Source organism: Nicotiana sylvestris, chromosome 11 (assembly GCF_000393655.2).
Source record: "Nicotiana sylvestris chromosome 11, ASM39365v2, whole genome shotgun sequence".
Classification (NCBI taxonomy): domain Eukaryota; kingdom Viridiplantae; phylum Streptophyta; class Magnoliopsida; order Solanales; family Solanaceae; genus Nicotiana; species Nicotiana sylvestris.
The window spans coordinates 14,994,798-15,016,771 of record NC_091067.1 but is presented as its reverse complement, the minus strand read 5'-3'; the positions used below and the strand labels follow the sequence as shown (position 1 = coordinate 15,016,771).

The 21,974-nt window shown below is 38.8% G+C and overlaps 1 protein-coding gene across 2 annotated transcripts; it reads left to right on the top strand.

The window, feature by feature from the left end:
• The first annotated feature begins 1,170 nt into the window (after positions 1-1,170).
• Positions 1,171-2,688, top strand: LOC104224898 (uncharacterized). Of its 2 annotated transcripts, none has more exons than XM_009776617.2 (4): positions 1,171-1,462; positions 1,639-1,717; positions 2,113-2,177; positions 2,287-2,688. In XM_009776617.2, exons 1-4 carry the CDS (start codon positions 1,349-1,351, stop codon positions 2,503-2,505), a joined length of 477 nt encoding a protein of 158 aa, XP_009774919.1. In that variant the 5' UTR covers positions 1,171-1,348; the 3' UTR covers positions 2,506-2,688. The 2 variants fall into 2 exon arrangements, with proteins under 2 accessions (XP_009774919.1, XP_009774918.1); XM_009776616.2 differs by having other exon boundaries at positions 1,636-1,717.
• Positions 2,689-21,974: the final 19,286 nt, after the last annotated feature.

Sequence of the window (21,974 nt, the reverse complement as noted above, 5' to 3'; positions counted from 1 at the left end):
CATAAGGGAGCTTGACTGCAAGACCCACCCATCGAGCAGGGAAGAAAGTCTGCTTCAATCAATGTTAAGTCTGACTACGCCCGCAACTGACTACTTATTGAAAGACCGAACAGGAAATGAAAAGTCGTACTACAACAACTGTAAATAAACATTCCTTCCTTGCTCTGACTTTGATTAACTTGGCCGCACAAGAAATTATTAAACTACTAAGACTAACTGAAAAAAGGATACTACTCTTCTTCTTCCACTACTGATATTAACTGACCTGTTAATAGGATAGCCGTGAAAGTTGAGAGTATATCCGGAAAAAGAAAAAAACCTTTTCAGGATGAGACTACGAACCCTAATGGAGCCAATGAGAAAGCAATTGCAGGTCAGCGTAGGCTTGTTCCGTACGGGTTACATATAAGCCTTATATTGATATTCTTTTCAATTCATTTTTCAATTTCTTTATTGATTAAAAAATAAATTTTGAACATCCTTGCATAACTTATTCAAAATTTGAACGCTCTTATTAAATTTCTTGGGTTCGCCACTGATTGCTGGTTAAAAGAATTCTTAAACATGCTATATGGAGTGCTATATGTGGATCAGAAAAAAGTCTCAAATGGAATACCAGAAGTCCAGAACTGAGGAAATATACTACTCCTACCAAAAATGGGAAGCATATATAGTAACGATATATACTACTTCATGTGATATGTGGATGGAGTTCTAATAGTTTCTTAGATCTTGGGCAACCAAGCCAACAAGCAATAGACAACCTACCCTTGAAAATGTGGGCAGTGATGGATATATACTTAAAAAAGTAGCACTTTTTGCACTTTCTTCCATTTCCAAAGAGTCTTAACTTGAATTGCTAGTTAGGATATTGTTTCTCTTGGAATTCCTCTAATTCATTTTTCAAGAAAATGAAGACAATCTTGTCCCCTTATAACAATGACTTCAAAAGCATATGTTAAGCTTTATCAAGACCCCTTATTCATTCTTAGTGCCCACATTTCAATAAAGAAACAAAACATAATAAAATTCAATATCTCAATTTAATTAAATCCTATGTCCCAAAAGACATTTGTGGTCCCTAGACCAGTTGCTAGACCTTTTCTTTATATGTTTGTGTATATATATACACTAAACCAAGCATCCATTTTGTATCACTTACCATTCAGCTTTATAGTTCATATCTTAGACTTGTTGAAAGAAACAAAAAAGTAACTCACTTTCTGCAGCTTCTTTTATTCCTTACCTTTAAAGAATTCCAATTCTGTGATTATTTCTGTCAACCTTTTTGTTCATTCTCTATTAGCAAAGTCTAAACTTTCTTTGGATTTTAACCCTTTTCTTGAAAATGAAGCAAGTTCTTCTACTTCTTCTTTTACTATTATCCACTTTAGTCTATGAATCACAAGGTAGACACTTGAAGAAGGGGAATCTCTCATCATCCAAGAATCCCATATTACAGGTGAGAATTACATTCATACTAATAGGCTGCCTCATCACATCTCTTGGACTGCGACTCTTCTCTGGACCCTGTGCGAAAGTGAAATACTTTGTGCATCGAGCTGCCCTTTTGACTTTTCAATTACTCATTATCTCAGTATTTCTAAGTCTGCTAAAAGCTTCATAATTATTCAGCAGGAAAATGTTTTGAAAGAAAGAAGTGAAGGAGGTACTGGAGAAGTCATTCTTTGCAAAGATGGCCATTGTTCATCATCAGGTACAATGAAGAGAAGACTTACTAAAGTAACCAAAAAAAATCACCATTGGTTACCAAGTATTCATGAAGATTATTATGGACCTAGAGGACATAGGCCTAGACACCATTAACTTAATTACTATTACTAGTCTAGTATCTTTAATTTCTATTACTAGCCACATTTCCCATTTCTAGCTAGGTTCTTGAAAATTTTAGAATATTTTGGATTTTTTTCTCCCATTTTGGCTTGAGCAGTGGGATTTCAAAAAGATCTAAATCCATGCCCATGTGTATTTTTCACAGAATAGACATTTTAACTTGTTTATGGATTATTTAGCTTATTAATTAATGGTTTGCAACTTTATATATTGTCTCGTTTTGTTTGTTTATTCAAGTGGTTCTTGAAATGTTTGCAGGAAGAAATAGGAAACTTATGACAAAAACAACCTCTACTTCTAGTCCTACCACAACTTCAACAAAGGTTGGTTAATTTGCATGAAAAAAATAAAAACAATACAAAAAAAAAAGGAATATAAATAAAAAGTAGATTATGGTTTTCCTATATCTTACATTTTTACATGTATGTACAGAATATCAAGAATAATGAAGGCAATAAAGGTGATCACACAGTATTGAAAGGCCAATCAAGTAGTGAAAGGGTAATAGGTGGAAAAGAAGAAAATTTCTCAGTCAATTCGTCACCGGAAACCGGCCACCGGAAAACGTCTTCCGAGCACTACCCGGACGTACTAGACTTGGCCGGAATGGATTATTCTCCGGCAAAGAGAAAACCTCCAATTCACAACTAATTAAGAGATGATCGAATGAAGAAGTTGCGTTGGAAAATATTTGTAGTAACTTAATTATATTAAACTAGAAAGAGATTTTGAAGTGGAGACATCATACAGAAATGCTGCCCTTCTTTTAGGATTAGGAAGATTTTGTACATAAAATATTGTCATTACTTATATATATTATTAGTTGATGATTGAGTCATAATCACTTCATGAATGGCTAAGTAGCTTTGTAACCTATAAAATAATAGTACTAGCAGCAAAGTACCAATAATAACGATTTATGGCAAATCTTGGGCTAATATATGTGTGTGTTGACAATATTATCTTGGAGGTTCAATACTTTGAAATAACTTTTTTCTATGTGTAGAATACACTTAATTAGAATGATTATATAATATTATTACACTCGTAATCAGGATCAAGAGTTATAACTGGAAACGGAGTACGTGAGAATGAAAGATAAACCGAGACTAATTTGATAAATGTTAAGGAATAAGTCAAACTCGAAACTTCACATTTCCTTCTTTAGAAAGATATCAAAAGGTTGATTAAATTCAACGTCCAAAATAATAGAAAAATAGTAGTAAAGGACAAAGAAGCATCCCTCCAAGGATTTGAAACACATCTCTTCATCTTCTTCTTTAAAAAAAATAAAAATTGATAAGTAAATGATGGCAGATATATCTAGTGGGATAGTTGAGCATTGAGATCCATCTATCATTAATTAAAGATTCAGGGCTCGAGTCATGAGAACACAAATCCTCGTTGTACGAAGCGTTTCACTTTCTTAGTAAGCTTAACTAATATGAATCTGAATTAGTCTCTGATGACATTCCAATGCTGAATACAACAACAATAACATACCTAGTGCAATCTCACAAGTGGGATCTGAGGGAGGATAGTGTATATATAGTAAACGTATACATATAAAAAATATATTTTCGATAAATGCTCGGGTCAAGGTCAATGCTGAATGCCTAAAAAGAAAAGAAATTGATGGCAAAAGGACTATAGCATAAAGATAAACCACATTAAAAGCTAGGCATATGATGTGAATGAAGTAGGTATATGGATCTTTGCATTGTGTGATGATGCTTTTTGGGCCCAACAAATTGGTTTTGGACTAAGTTCAAAATGTTTCTCCATTAAATGCAGTAACGTGAGTAGAGTGGTATACCTGACATGTGGGCCAATGTTTTTGTTAGGTCAAATAGTATTTGGGCCCAAAAGATTGGAAGATATATTCGGAATTTTGGACCACAAAAATGCAAAATCTTTATTTAATGTGATTGCGACTTTGTAGTTTGTACTGACTAAAAAGGTTGAAATAGTTTCTCATTGTGTATAGTTATAGTAGTAGTTAGTTATATTTACATTGTCGGACTTCCGGTTGAAAAATAAGAAGTCTAAAATACACCTTCATTGGTTATAGCTTTGTACTCCAATTCTTCCATCATAAGGCAGAAAATATCCAGATAAGTTCCAACATCTATCACTCATGTAATAATTACTTTGTCGCAAAACATAAATTATAGCACTATCAATAAGTCAACTTTTCTGAGACTTCTTGTTCATTTTTCTTCATAATTATCCATGGTTGTTTTGTATTAATGGTGTTTTCCCCTGTCGTCGAAGGATGTAATAATATATGTATAATCTAAGTATAATATGTGTATAACTGTATAATTCATATATAATTTATGTATTCCAGCTATAAGAAGTAAACAGTAAATCCGATTGGTTATTTGACACTAACTTCCTCTACCCATATAGTGCTTAATATTGGATATGAGCACACCATGGGAAAACTAGTAAAATTTTCATGTGGCGCTCAGTTTTGCGCCACCCATTTAATTTATACCCATTTTTAAAAAAAAGTTTAACTGATACTCATTTTTTTTGGATAACTTTAGATACACACACTTTTCTCTTCTTCTTTATTGTTGTTTTCTTCTTCTTTGTGCTAATAATTTCTCTTCCTAGTTGCAAAATGAGTTTATGAAATTTGTTGTTATTTTAACAATTTGATGATTGATATTTATTCTTTGTGATATTTGAAAGTTATGTTTGAAATTTGAGCTCATTTGAAGTATATTTGAGCATTTAATCGTGTATTGGATTGTTGGAATTCGAAGAACAAGTTTATATTTCAGAACTTAAGATTCAAAATCTGAAATTGCATTCAATAGATTAAACTACTTAAGATTCGAATTTCTAAAGTTGCATTTGAAAGATAGAAGAACTTCATATTTGATTTCTGAAGTTGCATTGAAGAAATTGAACTACTTCATATTCGAATTTCTGAAGTTGCATTTGAAAGATAAAAGAACTTATGATTTGAATTCTGAAGTTGCATTGAAGAGATTGAGTCATTGAACTACCTCAGATCCGAGCGGGTATACTTTGTGAAATTTTGTGCAATGCGGGTATTACATCAATGGTGGCCCCAAAGTGGGTATATATGAAAATGGCTCGAAAAACTACTGAAATGGCCAGTCCATAAATAATTTCAACCAACACTAGCCCAAAAATATCTACCGAAAATAACCTAAATGTCATCTTGTAATACAGATCTATTTTGCCAAAACACAAGGGTAATTTAAACTTTTTGAGACATTGGACTTGAGAGCAATATTGCAATATTCTAATTCTTTTAAGTTGAATTTAGAGAATCGAGCATATTAATTTGATTTAGAAATCACTATTAAACGTTAGTTTGTCGGACTTAGGATGAATAATTAAATTTAGAACGCCATGGACATCCATTGAAGCACTCACTTAAGCTTGAATTCAAAAACTTGAGTTTTTGGAATTGAAATTTATTTCGAGTGGGTATTGTTGCAATAGATTGGGTATATATGAAGAAGTGTGAATCTCAGTTTGGAGACAATTTGGTGGAGATTTCAGGTGGTTTGAATTAAAACTTGAGTCAAATTGATGTGCACAAAACATAGAGGATGACTCATGTATCTTTTGTGTATCACTTGCACATCAGATATGTATCTCTTGTGTATTTCTTGTATATCCAAGAGCTACATGTTTGATGTATATGTTGTAGAAATTTTTTTAAACTTGATTTCAACTATGAATTTTTTAACTCAAAACTAGTCCAAATCACCTCCAATTTTTCTCAAATTTTGTATATTTTCCCTTCTATATGTTTTCAATGAATTTCAATCATATCAATTGAAAAATATCCCTTTTTTTCTTAGGTTTTTGGAATGTTATATATATATTTTCGTCTTTCATTATCTTATTTACTACCTCATCTATGAAATTTTCTTTTCGTCTTGCATCTAGTATTGCTGGTTACGCTTAAAAATATGAAAGGAGATCTTTGCGCACGATTCTCGGGGGGGGGGGGAATCATTATTTATCTGAGATTTTTAATTTTTGTATGCACTTGGCTATTTTGGTAATCTATGATTAATGGCTAAAGGTTGATAAGTTTATTTATTTTGGACATTTTCGTAAGATTCTCTTCACTATATTGATTCATATGACAAGCCCAATTCGAATGAAGAAGCCCAAACAGAGCACCCATTTATTTTTTGGTAATAAATATGAAACATTATCATTAACAACCAACGTTTACAACTTTCGAGTACCCGTGTTTGCTACCTCCTTCTTAAAGTGCAACATCCAGGCCTTCAAACAACCAACAAAAAAAATTAACTAACTCATTTCTCTATTTCTAATGCAACCGCTTGTTATAATCAAATGAATAGAGACAATAAAAAAAAAAATAGAACTAGTACCTAACTAATTACATAATATCTGGAGCAGACTATAACACTTCTTGGCTCTCTTTGATTTTTGTATACTTTCTAATCTAATTTTGACTTCTTTCTGTATCTGTGTAATTTCAAATTGTGTATTCATATTGGTGTTTCTAAAGATCCTCCAATTACGTACTTGCCATGTGTGATATATCATTGCCCCCCATATAGCTGTTACAACTTCTCTCTTCATCTTCTCCCATCTCCTAGTCTTTATCCACTGTAGCTGCTGTGTGACCCCTTTGTTAGCTATATTTATCCTAGATTAAGTGTTGAGACCATGCCTAACTTCAGTTATCCATGCATATTCTGCAAATAAGTGTTGTGAATTTTCTATATTTCCTTCACCGCACAAACAACATGTCTTATCTGCCACTAGAATCTGTAGTCTCTGGAGTCTATCTTTTGTGAGGAGTTTGTTTTGGTTGGCTAACCAAATAATGAACCTATGCTTAGGTTGCATTGCTTTGGTCCAGATTAAGTCAGCCTCTTTCAGTCTCTCAAGATTTGTAAGCATAGTATTGTAACTTTTCGTCACTAAGTACTCCCCATTAGGTGTAAAATGATACCTATTTTTCTGGTACCAATGCACCATATCACTCTTGACGGCATTTAATATTTTTCCAGTACCAACTGCCGTTAATTGGAGGATTATGATCCCAAATAGTTCCATCTTGCTTTATGTAGACTCCATGCACCCATATCAACCATAAGAGATTTTTCTTCTCATTTAGTTACCATAAGAGCTTACCAACTGAAGCTACATTCCCGATCCTGCAACCTTTAATATTCAGACCACCAAACTTCTTACGTTTGCATACTTTCTCCCAAGCAACCAGTGAGACTTTCCTATATTCTTTAGTGGTTCCACATAAGTAATTCCTACATCTCTTGTCCACCTCCTTAAGTACACTTTGGGGAAGTATAAACACTAACCCCTCTAGAGGTTATAGATGGAGAACAATACAACATTTACAATCTACAATCTTCCTGCATAGGATAATTGCTTTGAGTAAGCCTTGGTAATTGATAACTAGGGATTTTGCTACATTTTATACTCCTTCTTGCTTAAGTGTTGATTAGAAATATGTACAAAATAATCCCAAAGGCTCACAAGTTGTGCTTGACTGCATGTTTGATCAACAAAGTGACAAGATATCAAAGATCAACTCAAAAAGGAGTGAAACTTGCACAAGTATCAATGCAAGACAAAGCTCAGGCAAAACAAGGCCAATGCGGCCGCACACCATTTTGTGCGGTCCGCAAAAATGAGGTTCAAAGAACATGCAACTCAGGCAAATTAGGCAATGCGGCCGCATGGGATTTAATGCGGTCTGCACTAAAGTTAATGCGGCCGCACTCGATTTAGTGCGGTCCGCACAACCAAGGATCAGAGAGTTTCTATTTTCGGAGATTGAAGCCAATGCGGTCCGCGCTCCATTTCATGCGGACCGCACTAGAGGCCATCGCGGCCGTAGTCCATCCTGTGCGTTCCACATTGCCCCAGTTCAGAGAGTTCGATTTTCAAGTCTAGAGCCTTAGTGCGGCCGCACGTGATTTTGTGCGGTCCGCACTAGCCCCGCAGGGGTATTTTTATCCAAATTTTTCAGCTTAGTATAAATATCTTCTTTTCCCATTTTTAGGTTATCAGATAGTTTTAGCTGAAAGCTGCGCTCGTGGGTTCAAATATTTTAGCTATTTTGGGCAATTTTATATACATTTCAACATTGAATCTTCTTGTTTATCTTATTAATTAATTAATATAAGCTTTTCTTCATCTATTTCTTGCTTTTCTTCTTTAATTATGAGTAGCTAAACCCATAAGCTAGGGTTGAGGCTCAACCCTAGTGTGGATAAGTGATGGGTCTTGTGTTTTAGGGCTAGATTGACTATGAATTTTTGATATTTGGGCTAATTTCATGTTTAATTGCTGAATTAGTGGTTGCAAACACTAGTTTGTGTTTAGTTGACTTGAGCTCTTCTTGAGAAAGAGAGCTCGAGTCTCTGAAACTGGTCCAACAAGGAATTGGGGCGTACTCAAGAGATTGATAGCCCCAATTAAAGGGTTAAACCTCGAGAGAGTAATACCCGACTTGAACCTTGATTGCTTGTGCAAATTGGCATACCCAATTGGTCTTGAGAAAGTCAATTCGAGCAAAATCACTTGAACCACCGAGAGGTGTTGAGTGGGTAAAATCGTGCAACGGTTATATCATACTCCCCAAATATATCAGTCATGTCTTAGACTCAAGTATCCGTCAATTGACCACCTAGGCGAAAGTCACTACCCTAGTGCCTTTTAAACCATTTGAACAACCCACAACATTTTACTCTTAGCTTATTCTAGTTTAATTTACCATTGTAGTTTGATAAAAGTAGAAGTAAAACAAAAACCCAAAAATATTTAGAAGTGTAATTTTGGAACACATACCCAACTATAAATTAGATAGATACCCGACTCCAACATCTAACTCTCTGTGGAAATCGATCCCAACCCTAAATCAGGTAAAAGCTGCTTCGACCCTCTCTTGCTACTCAATAGTAGTGCAGGGTAGGCCGCGATAAACTTTTTGGCGTCATTGCCGGGGAGCTAACGGTTTTGGATATCTATTTAAATAGTTTTGTATATTGTTCTTCTTTCCTTCTTTGTTACTAAGTTGTTTGTGTCACAACTCAGGTACCAAAAGGCAGCGAACAACGTAAATGACCCTCTTGTAAGTGTGATTGCGGGGGAGGAGGTAGATGATGTCGGAGATGACGAGGTGCCTCTTGTACCTCAAGGACAATGTAGAGGCCGCCAGGCTAATGCTAATGTTAATGACATTATTCCAGACCCTCCTTCGCTACCTCTAAGAGTGGTTCCTAGAGTGCTTCCGAACCAAGGCTATGCAAGTGCTATTGTCCCACCCCGAATTCGGGTGGGCAATTTTTAAATAACCAATGTGATGTTGACCTTACTAGAGCAACACGAGTACTTCACGGGCGCTGTAAATCAAAATGCTTACAAACATCTCAAAGGGTTCATGGATACATGTTAGGGGAGCAAACAAACTAATGTGACCGAGGATGCTCTTAGGTTGTGACTCTTCCCATTCTCACTTAGAGGGAAGGCATTGAATTGGCTCGAGCGACTTCCCAACCATTCCATAACTAATTGGGATGAGTTGGCGGACAAGTTCATTGCACAATTTTTCTCACCAGGGTATATGGTTGCATTGAGAGATGAGATCTTAGCATTCAAGCAAGAGCCCATGGACCAATGGTGAAGGAATGCCCCAACAATGATATGACTGAAGCGATGATCCAACAAACCTTCTACCGGGGCATTAATACAATAAACCAATGCATAGTGAACCAACTTGCTGGGGGCACCTTCATGAAGCTGTCGTATGATGAGGCTTGTAACATTCTTGACGAGATGGCTGACACTTCTTCCGCTTAGCAAAGTAGAGCCAATGTGCCCCAGGGTGACCCCACGGTTACCCATTTGTACAAGGAATTACATGATCATGGGCAGACTATAGCTGAGTTGACAACTACAATGAACCAACTAGTAAAGGCGTAGTTGCAACAAGTTCAAAATCCGTGCCAAGTGAATGCCATGGAGGGTGTTAACATGCTTGTCAACAAAAGAAGACAAGGGGACAACAGAACTAAGGGAATTCAGAGCAATTTGATAATGATTTATTGTGGATTTCCAAATGATGATTACGATGAACAAAGTGAAAAGGTGCAATACGTGAATAATTATCAAGGCCAAAGAAGAAATTCTTCCAACCAACAACAATGGAGACCCCAAGGTAATTGAGGCAATCAACAACAAGGCAATGGTAATTGGGGGAACAACAACCAAAACAATAACTGGGGAAATCAGAACAACAATCAAAGAAACCAAGGAAATTGGAATGGTAATAACAACAATTGGGTTGGTAATAACAATCAAGGTAGATGGAACAATGGAAACCAAGGAAACCGGGGGCAAGGCTTTCAAAGGCCCCCAATGTACCAACAACCGAATAATCCACCCCCATTTCCATCTCAAGGTCCCAGTTCTTATAGCAATGATATGGGTAGAATTGAAATGATGTTCGAACAGATGATGAAGAAGAATACGGACTCGGATGCTCAATTGGCTTCCCATAATACCTCTATCAGAAACTTGGAGGTGCAGTTAGGCCAAATCTTACAGTCTTTAAATACTCTCCCTAAGGGTGCGCTACCAAGTGATACGGTAGTAAACCCGAAGGGTGGGAACAATCATGTTATAGCAGTAACAACAAGAAATGGGAGAGGCAGTGATGTGCATGCCTCCAAACAAAAGCAAGTTGTGGATGATAATGTTGAGTTGCAAGAAGATGAAGTTCCTTTGGTGGTTGAAAATGTGATTGGTGAAAATGTGAATGAAGAAGTGAGGATTGACATTCAAGATGTCGAGATGGAAACTCAAAATGATGTGAACCCATCTAGAGAATACATAATAGACATGCCGGAGTCGGTTGTGCCTAAAGCCAAGGCTCCTTTGCCAAGGCCACCTCCGCCTTATCCTCAAAGGCTCGCGAAGCAGAAAAATAAAAATTAGTTTAAAAAGTTCATTGACATGATGAAGAGCTTATCCATCAATGTGCCTTTGGTGGAGGCTCTTGAACAAATGTCGGGCTATGCTAAATCCATGAAGGACTTGGTAACAAAGAAGCGGTCTATGGATTGTGAAACTATAAAGATGACTCACCAAGTTAGTGCAATAGTGCATTTAATGGCCCCGAAGCTTGAAGATCCTGGTGCTTTCATCATTCCTTACACCATTGGGAGTGCGGATTTTGCTAAAGCTCTATGTGATTTGGGGGCTAGTATCAATTTGATGCCCTATTCCGTTTTCAAGACTTTGGGTATTGAGTAGCCAAGGCCGGTTTCCATGAGATTACAAATGGAAGATAGAACGATGAAGAGACCATTAGGTATTATTTATGATGTGCTTATCCGGGTGGACAAATTTATCTTGCAAGTTGAATTTATGATCTTGGACTGCGAGGTAGACTATGAAGTTCCTATCATATTGGAAAGACCTTTCCTAACTACGGTGAATGCATTAGTTGATGTGAAAGCAGGGGAACTCACCTTCCGGGTGGGTGATGAAAATGTGGTCTTTCATGTGTGCAAATCAATGAAGCAGCCCAACAGTACCGAGGTGTGCTCTTTTGTGGACCTCGTCACAGCAGTGATAATTGATGACACCAGTGCAACGATCAACGTGAAAGACCCATTGGAGGCCGTATTGTTGAATCTTGATGTCAATGAGGATGCAAGCCGAGTGAAGTGCGTGAATGATTTACATGGAATGGGCTTTTACTCTTATGAGCCTAGGAAATTATCCTTGGATCTCGAGAATAGAAAGACTCACCAATAAAACCTTCAATTGAGGAACCTTTGGTGTTGGAGTTGAAACCACTGCCTCCACACCTCAGGTATGAGTTCTTAGGCTCAACTTTGCAGTTATTCTTTCTTCTTGCCTTACTAACATGCAGGTTGATGCCACATTGGCGGTGCTTCAAAAGCGGAAAACGGCAATTGGATGGACTTTAGCTGATATTCGGGGAATAAGCCCCTCATTCTATATGCACAAGATTATTTTGGAAGATGATGCAAAGCCCTCGTTGGAGCATCAAAGGAGGTTGAACGAGGCAATGCAAGAAGTTGTGAAAAAGGAGGTGATCAAGTGGTTGGATGCCGGGGTTGTGTACCCCATCTCTGATAGCTCTTGGACTTCACCGGTGCAATGTGTACCGAAGAAGGGTGGCATGACCGTGCTTACAAATTCACAAAATGAGTTGATTCCTACAAGAACTATTACCGATTGGAGGGTATGCATGGACTACTGCAAGTTGAATAAAGTGACCCACAAGGATCACTTTCCATTGCCTTTTCTTGATTAGATGTTGGATCGACTTGCTGGGCGTGCCTTCTACTATTTCTTGGATGGGTATTCTGGGTACAACCAAATCTTTATTGCTCTAGAAGATTAGGAGAAGACCATATTTACTTGTCCATATGGCACTTTTGCCTTTTCTAGGATGCATTTTGGGTTGTGTAATGCACTGGCTACATTTTAGCGGTGTATGATAGCCATTTTCACCGATATGGTGGAATATATTTTGGAGGTGTTCATGGACGACTTTAGTGTTGTGGGGGATTCGTTTGATGAGTGCTTGAAGATTGATAGAGTTTTGGCCCGTTGTGAAGAAACCAATTTTGTCCTCAATTGGGAAAAATGCCACTTTATGGTGGAAGAAGGAATAGTTCTTGGACATAAAATTTTGAAGCATGGTATTGAGGTGGATAAAGAAAAGATCGATGTAATTTCAAGGCTCCCTCTCCCTATATCCGTCAAGGGAGTTCGAAGTTTTCTCGGGCATGCGGGGTTCTACCGGAGATTTATCAAAGACTTTTCGAAGGTAGTGAATCATTTTTGCAAGTTGTTGGAAAAAGATGCTAAATTCGTGTTTGATGAAAAATGTATGCAAACCTTTGAACTTCTCAAGCATAAGTTGACCACCACTCCTATCATTACCGCGCCTAATTGGAGCTTACCCTTTGAGCTCATGTGTGATGCGAGCGATGTTGCTGTTGGGGCGATTTTGGGTCAAAGAATGAACAAAATGTTTCATCTGGTATACTATGCGAGCAAGACAATGAATGATGCTCAAGTGAACTACACGGTGACCGAGAAAGCACTTTTGGTTATTGTGTTCACAATGAAAAAATTCCGGCCGTATCTTATGGGTGCTAAGGTTATTATTCATACTAACCATGCTGCACTCCGGTACTTGATGACGAAGAAGGATTCCAAAGCTAGACTGATGCGATGGGTCTTGTTACTTCAAGAGTTTGATTTGGAGATTGTGAACTGGAAGGGTAGTGAGAACCAAGTGGTGGACCACTTGTCCCGCTTGGAGGAGGAGGGGAGGCCTCGTGATAGCCTAGGGATCAATGATTCATTTCCCGACGAATAACTCCTTTCGGTGTCGATGAATGATATGCCATGGTTTGCCGATGTTTCTAATTTCCTTGTAACTGGTATAATCCCGCGTGATCTCTCTTCTAACTAAAGGAAGAAGCTCAAGCGGGATAGTTTGGATTTCTATTGGGATGAGCCGTACTTGTTCAAGATATGCACGAATGGTGTGATCCGAAGGTGTGTTCTGGAGGAAGAGTAATTAAGTATCTTGGAGGCTTGTCATTCCTCTCCCTATGATGGCCATTATGGCGGGGCAAGGACGACTTCTAAAGTTCTTAGATATGAGTTTTATTGGCCAACTTTGTTCAAAGATGCGGGTTATTTTGTGAAGAGATGCGACGAATGCCAAAGAGTGGGGGAATTTTGAAGAAAGATGAGATGCCTCTCAATACCATCCTTGAGGTTAATATTTTTGATGTATGGGGCATTGATTTTATGGGCCCATTTGTTAACTCGTGTGGGAACACATACATTCTTGTGGTGGTGGACTATGTTTCAAAGTGGGTTGAAGCCGTGGCGTTGCCCAACAATAAGGCCCGGAGTGTTGTTGCATTTCTCAAGAAGAGCATTTTACAAGGTTTGGCACTCCTCGTGCAATCATAAGTGATGGGGGTCTCATATTTGCAATAGAGATTTTGACACTTTGCTTTCAAAGTATGGTGTCAATCACAAAGTTTCTACTCCCTATCATCCTCAAGCAAGTAGTCAAGTTGAAGTCTCCAACAGGGAAATCAAAAGCATATTGTCAAAGACGGTCAATGCAAATAGGACCGATTGGTCAAAGAAGTTGAATGACGCTCTATAGGCTTATAGGACTGCTTACAAGACTCCGATTGGTATGTCTCCGTATCGGTTGGTGTTTGGGAAAGCTTGCCATCTATCGGTTGAGTTAGAGCACAAGGCCATGTGGGCTTTGAGGAAGCTAAATCTTAAATGGGATGTTACAGCTAATCTTCGTGTGGAGCAACTTAATGAACTTGATGAATTCCGATTCTATGCCTACTCCAGTTCGTTCTTCTACAAGGACAAGATGAAGTACCTTCATGATAAATATGCTCGTAGCAAGGAGTTTAAAGTGCGCGATTTGGTTCTCTTGTTCAACTCCCTGTTACGTCTGTTTTCGGGAAAGCTCAAGTCAAAATGGAGTGGACCTTTTGAAGTAGTGTGTGTAACCCCATTTGGTGCTCTTGATTTAAAGAACAAAAATGGTGAAGTTTTTAGAATGAATGGGCATAGGGTCAAGCATTACTTGGGAAAATTGATGAAAACTACGTTGTGTACTTTTTCATCTCAAATGATGTGATGGTAACCTGCGTCATGCCGCAACGTTAAATCAGGCGCTTCTTGGGAGGCAACCAATGTGTTTTTCTTCTTGTTTTTATTTGATTTTCATTGTAGTATAGGATTGATTTTTGGATTAACTGGTTGTGAGATGCTACAGGATTGTGTTGATGCAGTGCAGGACATAGTGGAAAAAGTGTTCAGGTCTCTGAAGTTGTCAATGCGGACGCACTACATTCAGTGCGCTGGTGGAGGGTGAAATATTGACCTCTCAAAAGTTTGCCACTGCGGTCGCACTACATTTTGTGCGGTTTGTTGTGGACCACTGCGGCCACATGACATTTTGTGTGGACCGCAGTGAGTTGCCTTCTCAAACTTAAATCAAACTGTGTGGTGCGGACCGCAATCAATTATGTGCGGTCCTCATTGGTTGGTAAGACTGGGCCCTAGGTCCTTTTCTATAAATAGGGTGTGAGACCCTCCTGTTACACTTTTCGAACTCTTGACTCTCAGAACCTCTAAAAACACTATTCATCACTTCTTTTACTTGCAATTAACTGCTTGGACTTGTTCATCTTTATTGCTTCTCACATCTGGTAACATCACCTTCTTTTTAGTTGTTTTAATTTTGTTATTTTTCTTTTACTTTTTGTTTTTCTTTCTTCTTATCCTGTTCTCCCCGTATTTCTTTAATTTTGGTAGGTTTAGGTTAGTTATTTTCGTAGGTAATGTGGGCTTAAACAATTAAAATTAGTGGGCAACTACTTAGGTGTTAAAATTGGGCTTAAAGTCAAAACACATGGAACCCTAAGTTAGTGCTGCTTCTGGGCACTCAGTGCGGACCGCTGTCAATTCTGTGCGGTCCGCAGTAACATTCTGTGCGGACCGCATTGCTGATAGTCTTGAATCTGAACCTTAGGACTACAACCGCACTACATTTTGTGCGGTCTGCATTGGTCCCTGTGTGGCCGCACTATATTTTGTGCGGTCTGCATTGCCTGGATACAAAGAGTGGGTAGTAAGAACCCCACCTCTGTGCGGACCACATGGCCATTTTGTGCGGTCCGCATTGGACTTTGTGCGGCCGCACACCATTTTGTGAGGTCCGCACTGTGTGATTTCTGCAATTGTATGTAACCTTTATTCTTCTGCAACTGTGAACTTAATTGAATCTACTGATACTAATAGAGCATACCTGAACTTGTTTGCAGACGATGGTGAAACAAAGGGGCAAGGGCTCTAAACAACAAGGCAGAGGAGAATCCTCCCGGGGAGGGAAACAGAAAATGGTAAGATTGATTGTTCAAGCCCGACAAAACATTAAAAACATGAGGAAGATGATTAAAGTTGCTGATAGGGCCATTGACATGTTTGGCAGTGAGTACGATCCCTCCCGGGAGATATCTTCAGACTCAATCCCAGAGTACATCCCTGACTGGCCGGAGAGAAATAGACTAAGAGACACTTTTCCCACTTCCCCCTCTGCCCAAACGTCAGTAAATGTATCTTCTAGGTCGTCTGAGGCCTTAGCTGAATGCGGTGTGGATGAATACTCCACCTCTCCCACAACTTCATTATCCGGAGAGGGTTCAGTAGGAGATAAAGAGGAAGTAGAAGGATGAGAAGTAGTTGGAGAAGGGGTGAACCTAAAGTGGGGGGTGTTGCTAGAACTAGGAAACCAGAGGTGTGGCAAGACCGATTCATGAGTGAGGTAGCGTAACATAAATTCCAGGAATAATGGCCGGTGAGGAAGTTAATCCCGGAGAGGAGTTTTGTGGATAGAGACTTGCTACCTCACAACCCCAATGTGAGGAGACAGTTTAGAGAGAGAATTAACTAGGAGTACTTTTTGGGTGAATGTGTAGATGTCAATGAGCACTTGATCAAGGAATTCTACACCAACGTTGCCCACATAAAAAAGGGCACAAAAGTGACCAAGGTGCGAAATCTAAAGGTGTTATTTGATGGGAAAACAATAAATAACTATCTTGGCTTTGATGAGGAGGATGAGACCCTATATATGGAGAAGATAGAAATGGGCGAGGAGGTCCGTCCCTAGTTGGAACAGTATCTGGCAATACCAGGTACCACCCCCGTTTGGTTGAATGTGGGCTTCAAGATTCTGAGAAGAAATTTGAACTTCGAGGCAAGGGGGGTGGGAAACACTTGTGTGCAGCAGACTGGACATCACTACTCATAACAACTCCCTCCCTCTGCACCAGGCAATTTTGGTGGCTTCAATCATGGCGGGGTACCCGATAAATGTGGGAAATGTAATGTCTAGGGTAATCACACTTGTAGGCAGTGAGTATGACAGATACTACACTTTCCCCAACTTCTTGACTATGTACTTCCAGGACCTCAAAGTTGAAAAGAGGCTGTTTGATATAAAGGTCAAGGCGAATGCCCCATTCTCGTGGTATAGCATGAAGGGGGATGACAACCCAAAGAGCAAGAACTTCAAGGGAACAACTACTGCTCCGACTGGCCACTCTGAAGAGCCAGTTATGGTAGTGGCTCCTGCTCAGTCTGCCTCCACCTCTACAGACATTCCTCTTGGCCCATCCACCTCAGCAGATCCGGAGATACCCTCTTCCCGAGCTTACCCAGTGACTGCCCACCGATTGAGCCAGGCTCTTCTCAGTATCAACAACTGGATGCAGACAACGTCATCCAAGTTGTCTATCCTTACTACTATAGTAGAGGCTCAATCGACTCCTCTGCCTCCACAAGTCCCACAGTCCATAGAGGATGACCTCAAGGAGATTCTGGCCAATCAAAAGAAAATCTTTGACACTCAGAAGGTGCTCACAGATGTAGTTGATTCACACAACAAGGCTCTCAAGGAGCTTGCTAAGGAGCACAAGAAGTTGAGGAAGACGCAGGCTTCCAAGGAGTACGTAAAGGCGCTGAGGGTTGATGTTGATAGGATGAAGGCAGATCATCTGCCTTTGGACTTATTGCTACATGACCCAGTACCATCAGCTCATCCCCAGCTCGAGCAGTACCAGAATCCTCCCAAGAGGAAGAGGATGATTCTCAGAGCGGACGATGCAGTCATCCAGTTGGCAGACCCACCAGAGGCCTCCTTCAATCAGCCACATGATGCACCTTAGGAGCATGTCCAGGTCCAGGCCCAGGTCCTAGCAGCAAAGCAGCATGCCATAGGGAACCAGTATGAGGTTCCCAAGCACAGTGAGGACCCAGGGATCACTCAGGAGCCTATGCAGGCAGACGAGCCATATGGAGTCTCTATATCCTTTTCCCTTTTCTTTTTGGTGCTTATTTAGTTTAATTAGCATTGGGGACAATGCCAACTTTCATTTGAGGGGGTAGACCCTACTTTTATGGATTTGGATTACTGTATATATTTGACAATTTTTATATTTTCTTTATTTTTCATATTTGGATTGTATATAATTTTAACATTTCATTACATTTATCGTACTTTTATTTTACTTTGGGTCTGTATATAAAGTTATGTTACATTGTACATATTCATCCCATCTATTGTATATTCGACAAATCCCCTGTTGTATATATTTATTTTTACTTTCCACAATGTTTCATTCTTAGCTTCTTATTGATGTTCGTAGCTTCGTTTTTTGAAAGTTTGCAATAAGCCTTTGGTTTTTTTAATGCCACGGTTCTTTCCAAAGGTGGAGTTTGTGTGAACCGGGTGGCTCTTCCCAATGATGGATGACATGACAACCTTCTTAAGGGTTTGAGTCCATTTTTCTTTTTGTTTTTAGTAGTTTGTGGTTAAGGGTGCCTCAAGCAAAGCTTCACTTAGGCCTAGCACATTTGCCTTTGATCTTATGATCAAAAATAAATTGTTGTGTTTAGGATGATAAAAGTCGTGACTTTGAGACTCTTGTGTTGACCGATAATCATCAAGTGGTTTACTCAAATCTTATCTAAGGTCGTTATGGGCCCCTGACTCTGTGTCTTTAGCAACCCCATAGCTTGTGTGGCGAGAAATTGCATTGCAAGTCCAAGTCCCGAGCCATTGGTCTAAAACTTGCACTGAATATTTGTCGAGGCGAAATCCTAAGTGAATTTTGACTTGGGACATGATTATAGGCTCTCCTTGGTCCAAATGATAGCTTGAACACTTTCATAACCTACCAATAATAAGATCCCTAGTCAACTCTGTTGAGCCTTAAACCTTTTTCCTTCAAGAACCATGATACAACCCTATACCCATTCTAAAAGAGACTCTCTCTTGGCACCCGATCTTTCCTTTAGCACATGGAAAAAGTATAAGTTTGGGAGAGAGACGAGGATTGCAAAAAAGTGGTAAAAAGGCACAAAAATGAAGAAAATGAAAGGCAATGAAAAAGAAATAAAAGCAAAAAGATAAAAAGAATGTTCAATGTGAAAAAGAATAAAAAGGGATTCAAGAAAAACAAAGAATGAAAGGTGTGGAAAGTTGAAAAAGGAGAAAAGGTTTAAAATGTATAAGAAAGAGTGATAGTGTGTCTCTCTAACCCCTTAGAAAGAAGTGAAATGACTCAAAGAGTCAAGGGAATGTGTGCCAAATGAAACAAAAGAAGTGCTTAAGGGAAGATGGAACCTACTTAGACCAAACATTACCTACCCTAAACCAAAAGCCTTCACTATGTCTCCACAAAAGCCCTATATGATCTTGAGTTGAATGAAACTTACATTAGTGGTGATTCACATAAGGGGCAAACATATGGTACTTAGAGCCAGACTCGTGACTTTTCCTTGAGAGAGATGAGTGATTTTTCATTAACCTCGTTCTGAGTGCCACTATTCTAAAGGTGAGGTTTGCTTAGGGAGAGTTAAAGATGTATGAGTTTGGGTTCCACAATGACCAAAGTAATAGAAAAAGTTCTTTGATGTGTTGAGTCAACTCTTGATGCTCTTGTGTCGCACTTAGTCCATGGTGTTTCAAGGAGTAAATGTTGTTAATTATTCATTTGTATTGAGGGCAATTGTTAGTCCCAATTGATTCTAGATGAGGCTACTTTAGCACAACTAAATTTTCTGGGATTTTCACTTGAGGGGTGAGTCTTATTTTATTGCTTGAGGACAAGCAAAAGCTTAAGTTTGGGGGAGTTGATAATTAGGGATTTTGCTATATTTTATACTCCTTCTTGCTTAAGTGTTGATTAGAAATATGTACAAAATAGTCTCAAAGGCTCACAATTTGTGCTTGACTATAGGTTTGATCAACAAAGTGACAAGATGTCAAAGATCAGCTCAAAAAGGAGTGAAACTTGCACAAATATCAAGGCAAGACAAGGCTAGTGCGGCTGCACACCATTCTGTGCGATCCGCACAAGTGAGGTTCAGAGAGCATACAACTTAGGCAAATCAGACAATGCGGTCACATGGGATTTAATGCGGTCTGCACTGAAGTTACTGCGGCCGCACTCGATTTAGTGCGGTCCGCACAACCAAGGATTAGAGAGTTGCTATTTTCGGAGATTGAATCCATTGCGGTCCGCGCTCCATTTCATGCGGACCGCACTAGAGGCCATCGCGGCCACAGTCCATCCTGTGCGTTCCGCATTGCCCCAGTTCAGAGAGTTCGATTTTCAAGTCTAGAGCCTTAGTGCGACCGCACGTGATTTTGTGCGGTCCTCACTAGCCCCGTAGTGGGATTTTTGTCTAGATTTTTCAGCTTAGTATAAATAGCTTCTTTTCTCATTTTAGGTTATCAGATAGTTTTAGCTGAGAGCTGCGCTCGTGGGTTTGAATATTTTAGCTATTTTGGGCAATTTTATCTACAGTTTCAACATTGAATCTTCTTGTTTATGTTAATAATTAATTAATATGAGTTTTTCTTCATCTATTTCTTGATTTTCTTCTTTAATTATGAGCAGCTAAACCCATAAGCTAGAAGTGTGGGTAAGTGATGGGTCTTGTGTTTTAGGGCTAGATTGACTATGAGTGTTTGATATTTGGGCTAAGTTCATGTTTAATTGCTGAATTAGTGGTTGCAAACACTAGTTTGTGTTTAGTTGACTTGAGCTCTTCTTGAGAAAGAGAGCTTGAGTCTATGAAATTGGTCCAACAAGGAATTAGGGCGTACTCAAGAGATTGATAGCCCCAATTAAAGGGTTAAATCTCGAGAGAGTAATACCCGACTTGAACCTTGATTGCTTGTGCAAATTTGCATACCCAATTGGTGTTGGGAAAGTCAATTTGGACAAAATCACTTGAACTACCGAGAGGTTTAGAGTGGGTAAAATCGTGCAACGGTTATATCACACTCTCCAAATATGTCAATCGTGCCTTAGACTCAAGTATCTGTCAATTGACCACCTAGGCAAAAGTCACTACCCTATTGCCTTTTAAACTATTTGAACAACCCACAACATTTTACTCTTAACTTATTCTAGTTTAATTTACCAGTGTAGTTTGATAAAAGTAGAAGTAAATCAAAAATCCAAAAATATTTATAAGTGTAATTTGGAACACATACCCAATTCTAAATTAGATAGATACCCGACTCCAACATCTAGCTCTCTGTGAAAATCGATCCCGACCCTAAATCGGGTAAAAGCTGCTTCGACCCTCTTTCGCTACTCAATAGTAGTGCATTGTAGGTCGTGATCAGTAATCTTATAAGTTATCTTTTCTAGTAGTTGGTTACATTCCATCTTGTACCATTTCATAGAAGAGAGGGGTAAGCCAAGATACCTCATAGGCAAAGTTCCTTGGACAAAACCTGTCAGTACAAGTATCTCCTCCTGTTCTTATCAAGTGATCCCAACTAAAAAAATGCTTGATTTTCCAGTATTTGCCACCAATCCTATGACTCTGTTAAAGTGATCTAATACTTCCACGATTCTCTATATTGATTTCCTGTCTCTCTTACAGAAGATCATTAGATCATCTGCAAAGATCAGGTGAGTAAGCTTCAAACTCCTGCACATAGGGTGAAACTTGAAATTTAGTAGTTCCCCCGTTCTCTTCAAAGTTCTGGATAGATACTCCACAACAAATACAAACAATAGAGCTTAAAGTGGATCCCCCTGTCTAAGCCCTCCCCTTCCATCAAAATATCCATAGTTTTCCCCATTCACATTAACTTAAAATTTTGTAGTGGTAATATAAATCATAATCAAAGCAACAAAAGAATTTGGGAAACCATAACCAATTAATGCTTCCTCTACAAAGTCCCAACTAACTATATCATATGCTTTATTCAAGTCAATATTCATGAGACATCTAGGTGGTGTCTTTCTATTATAATATCTCAGTAGGTCATGATAAATCAGGACATTATGAACCAGTGATCTACCCTCCATGAAAGCTACTTGAGTGTCTGTGATCAAATATTTGAGTGCTTCTTTCAGCCTAATACATATCACCTTTGATATACATTTATACATCACATTACGACAATATATTGGTCTGAATTGACTTGCAGA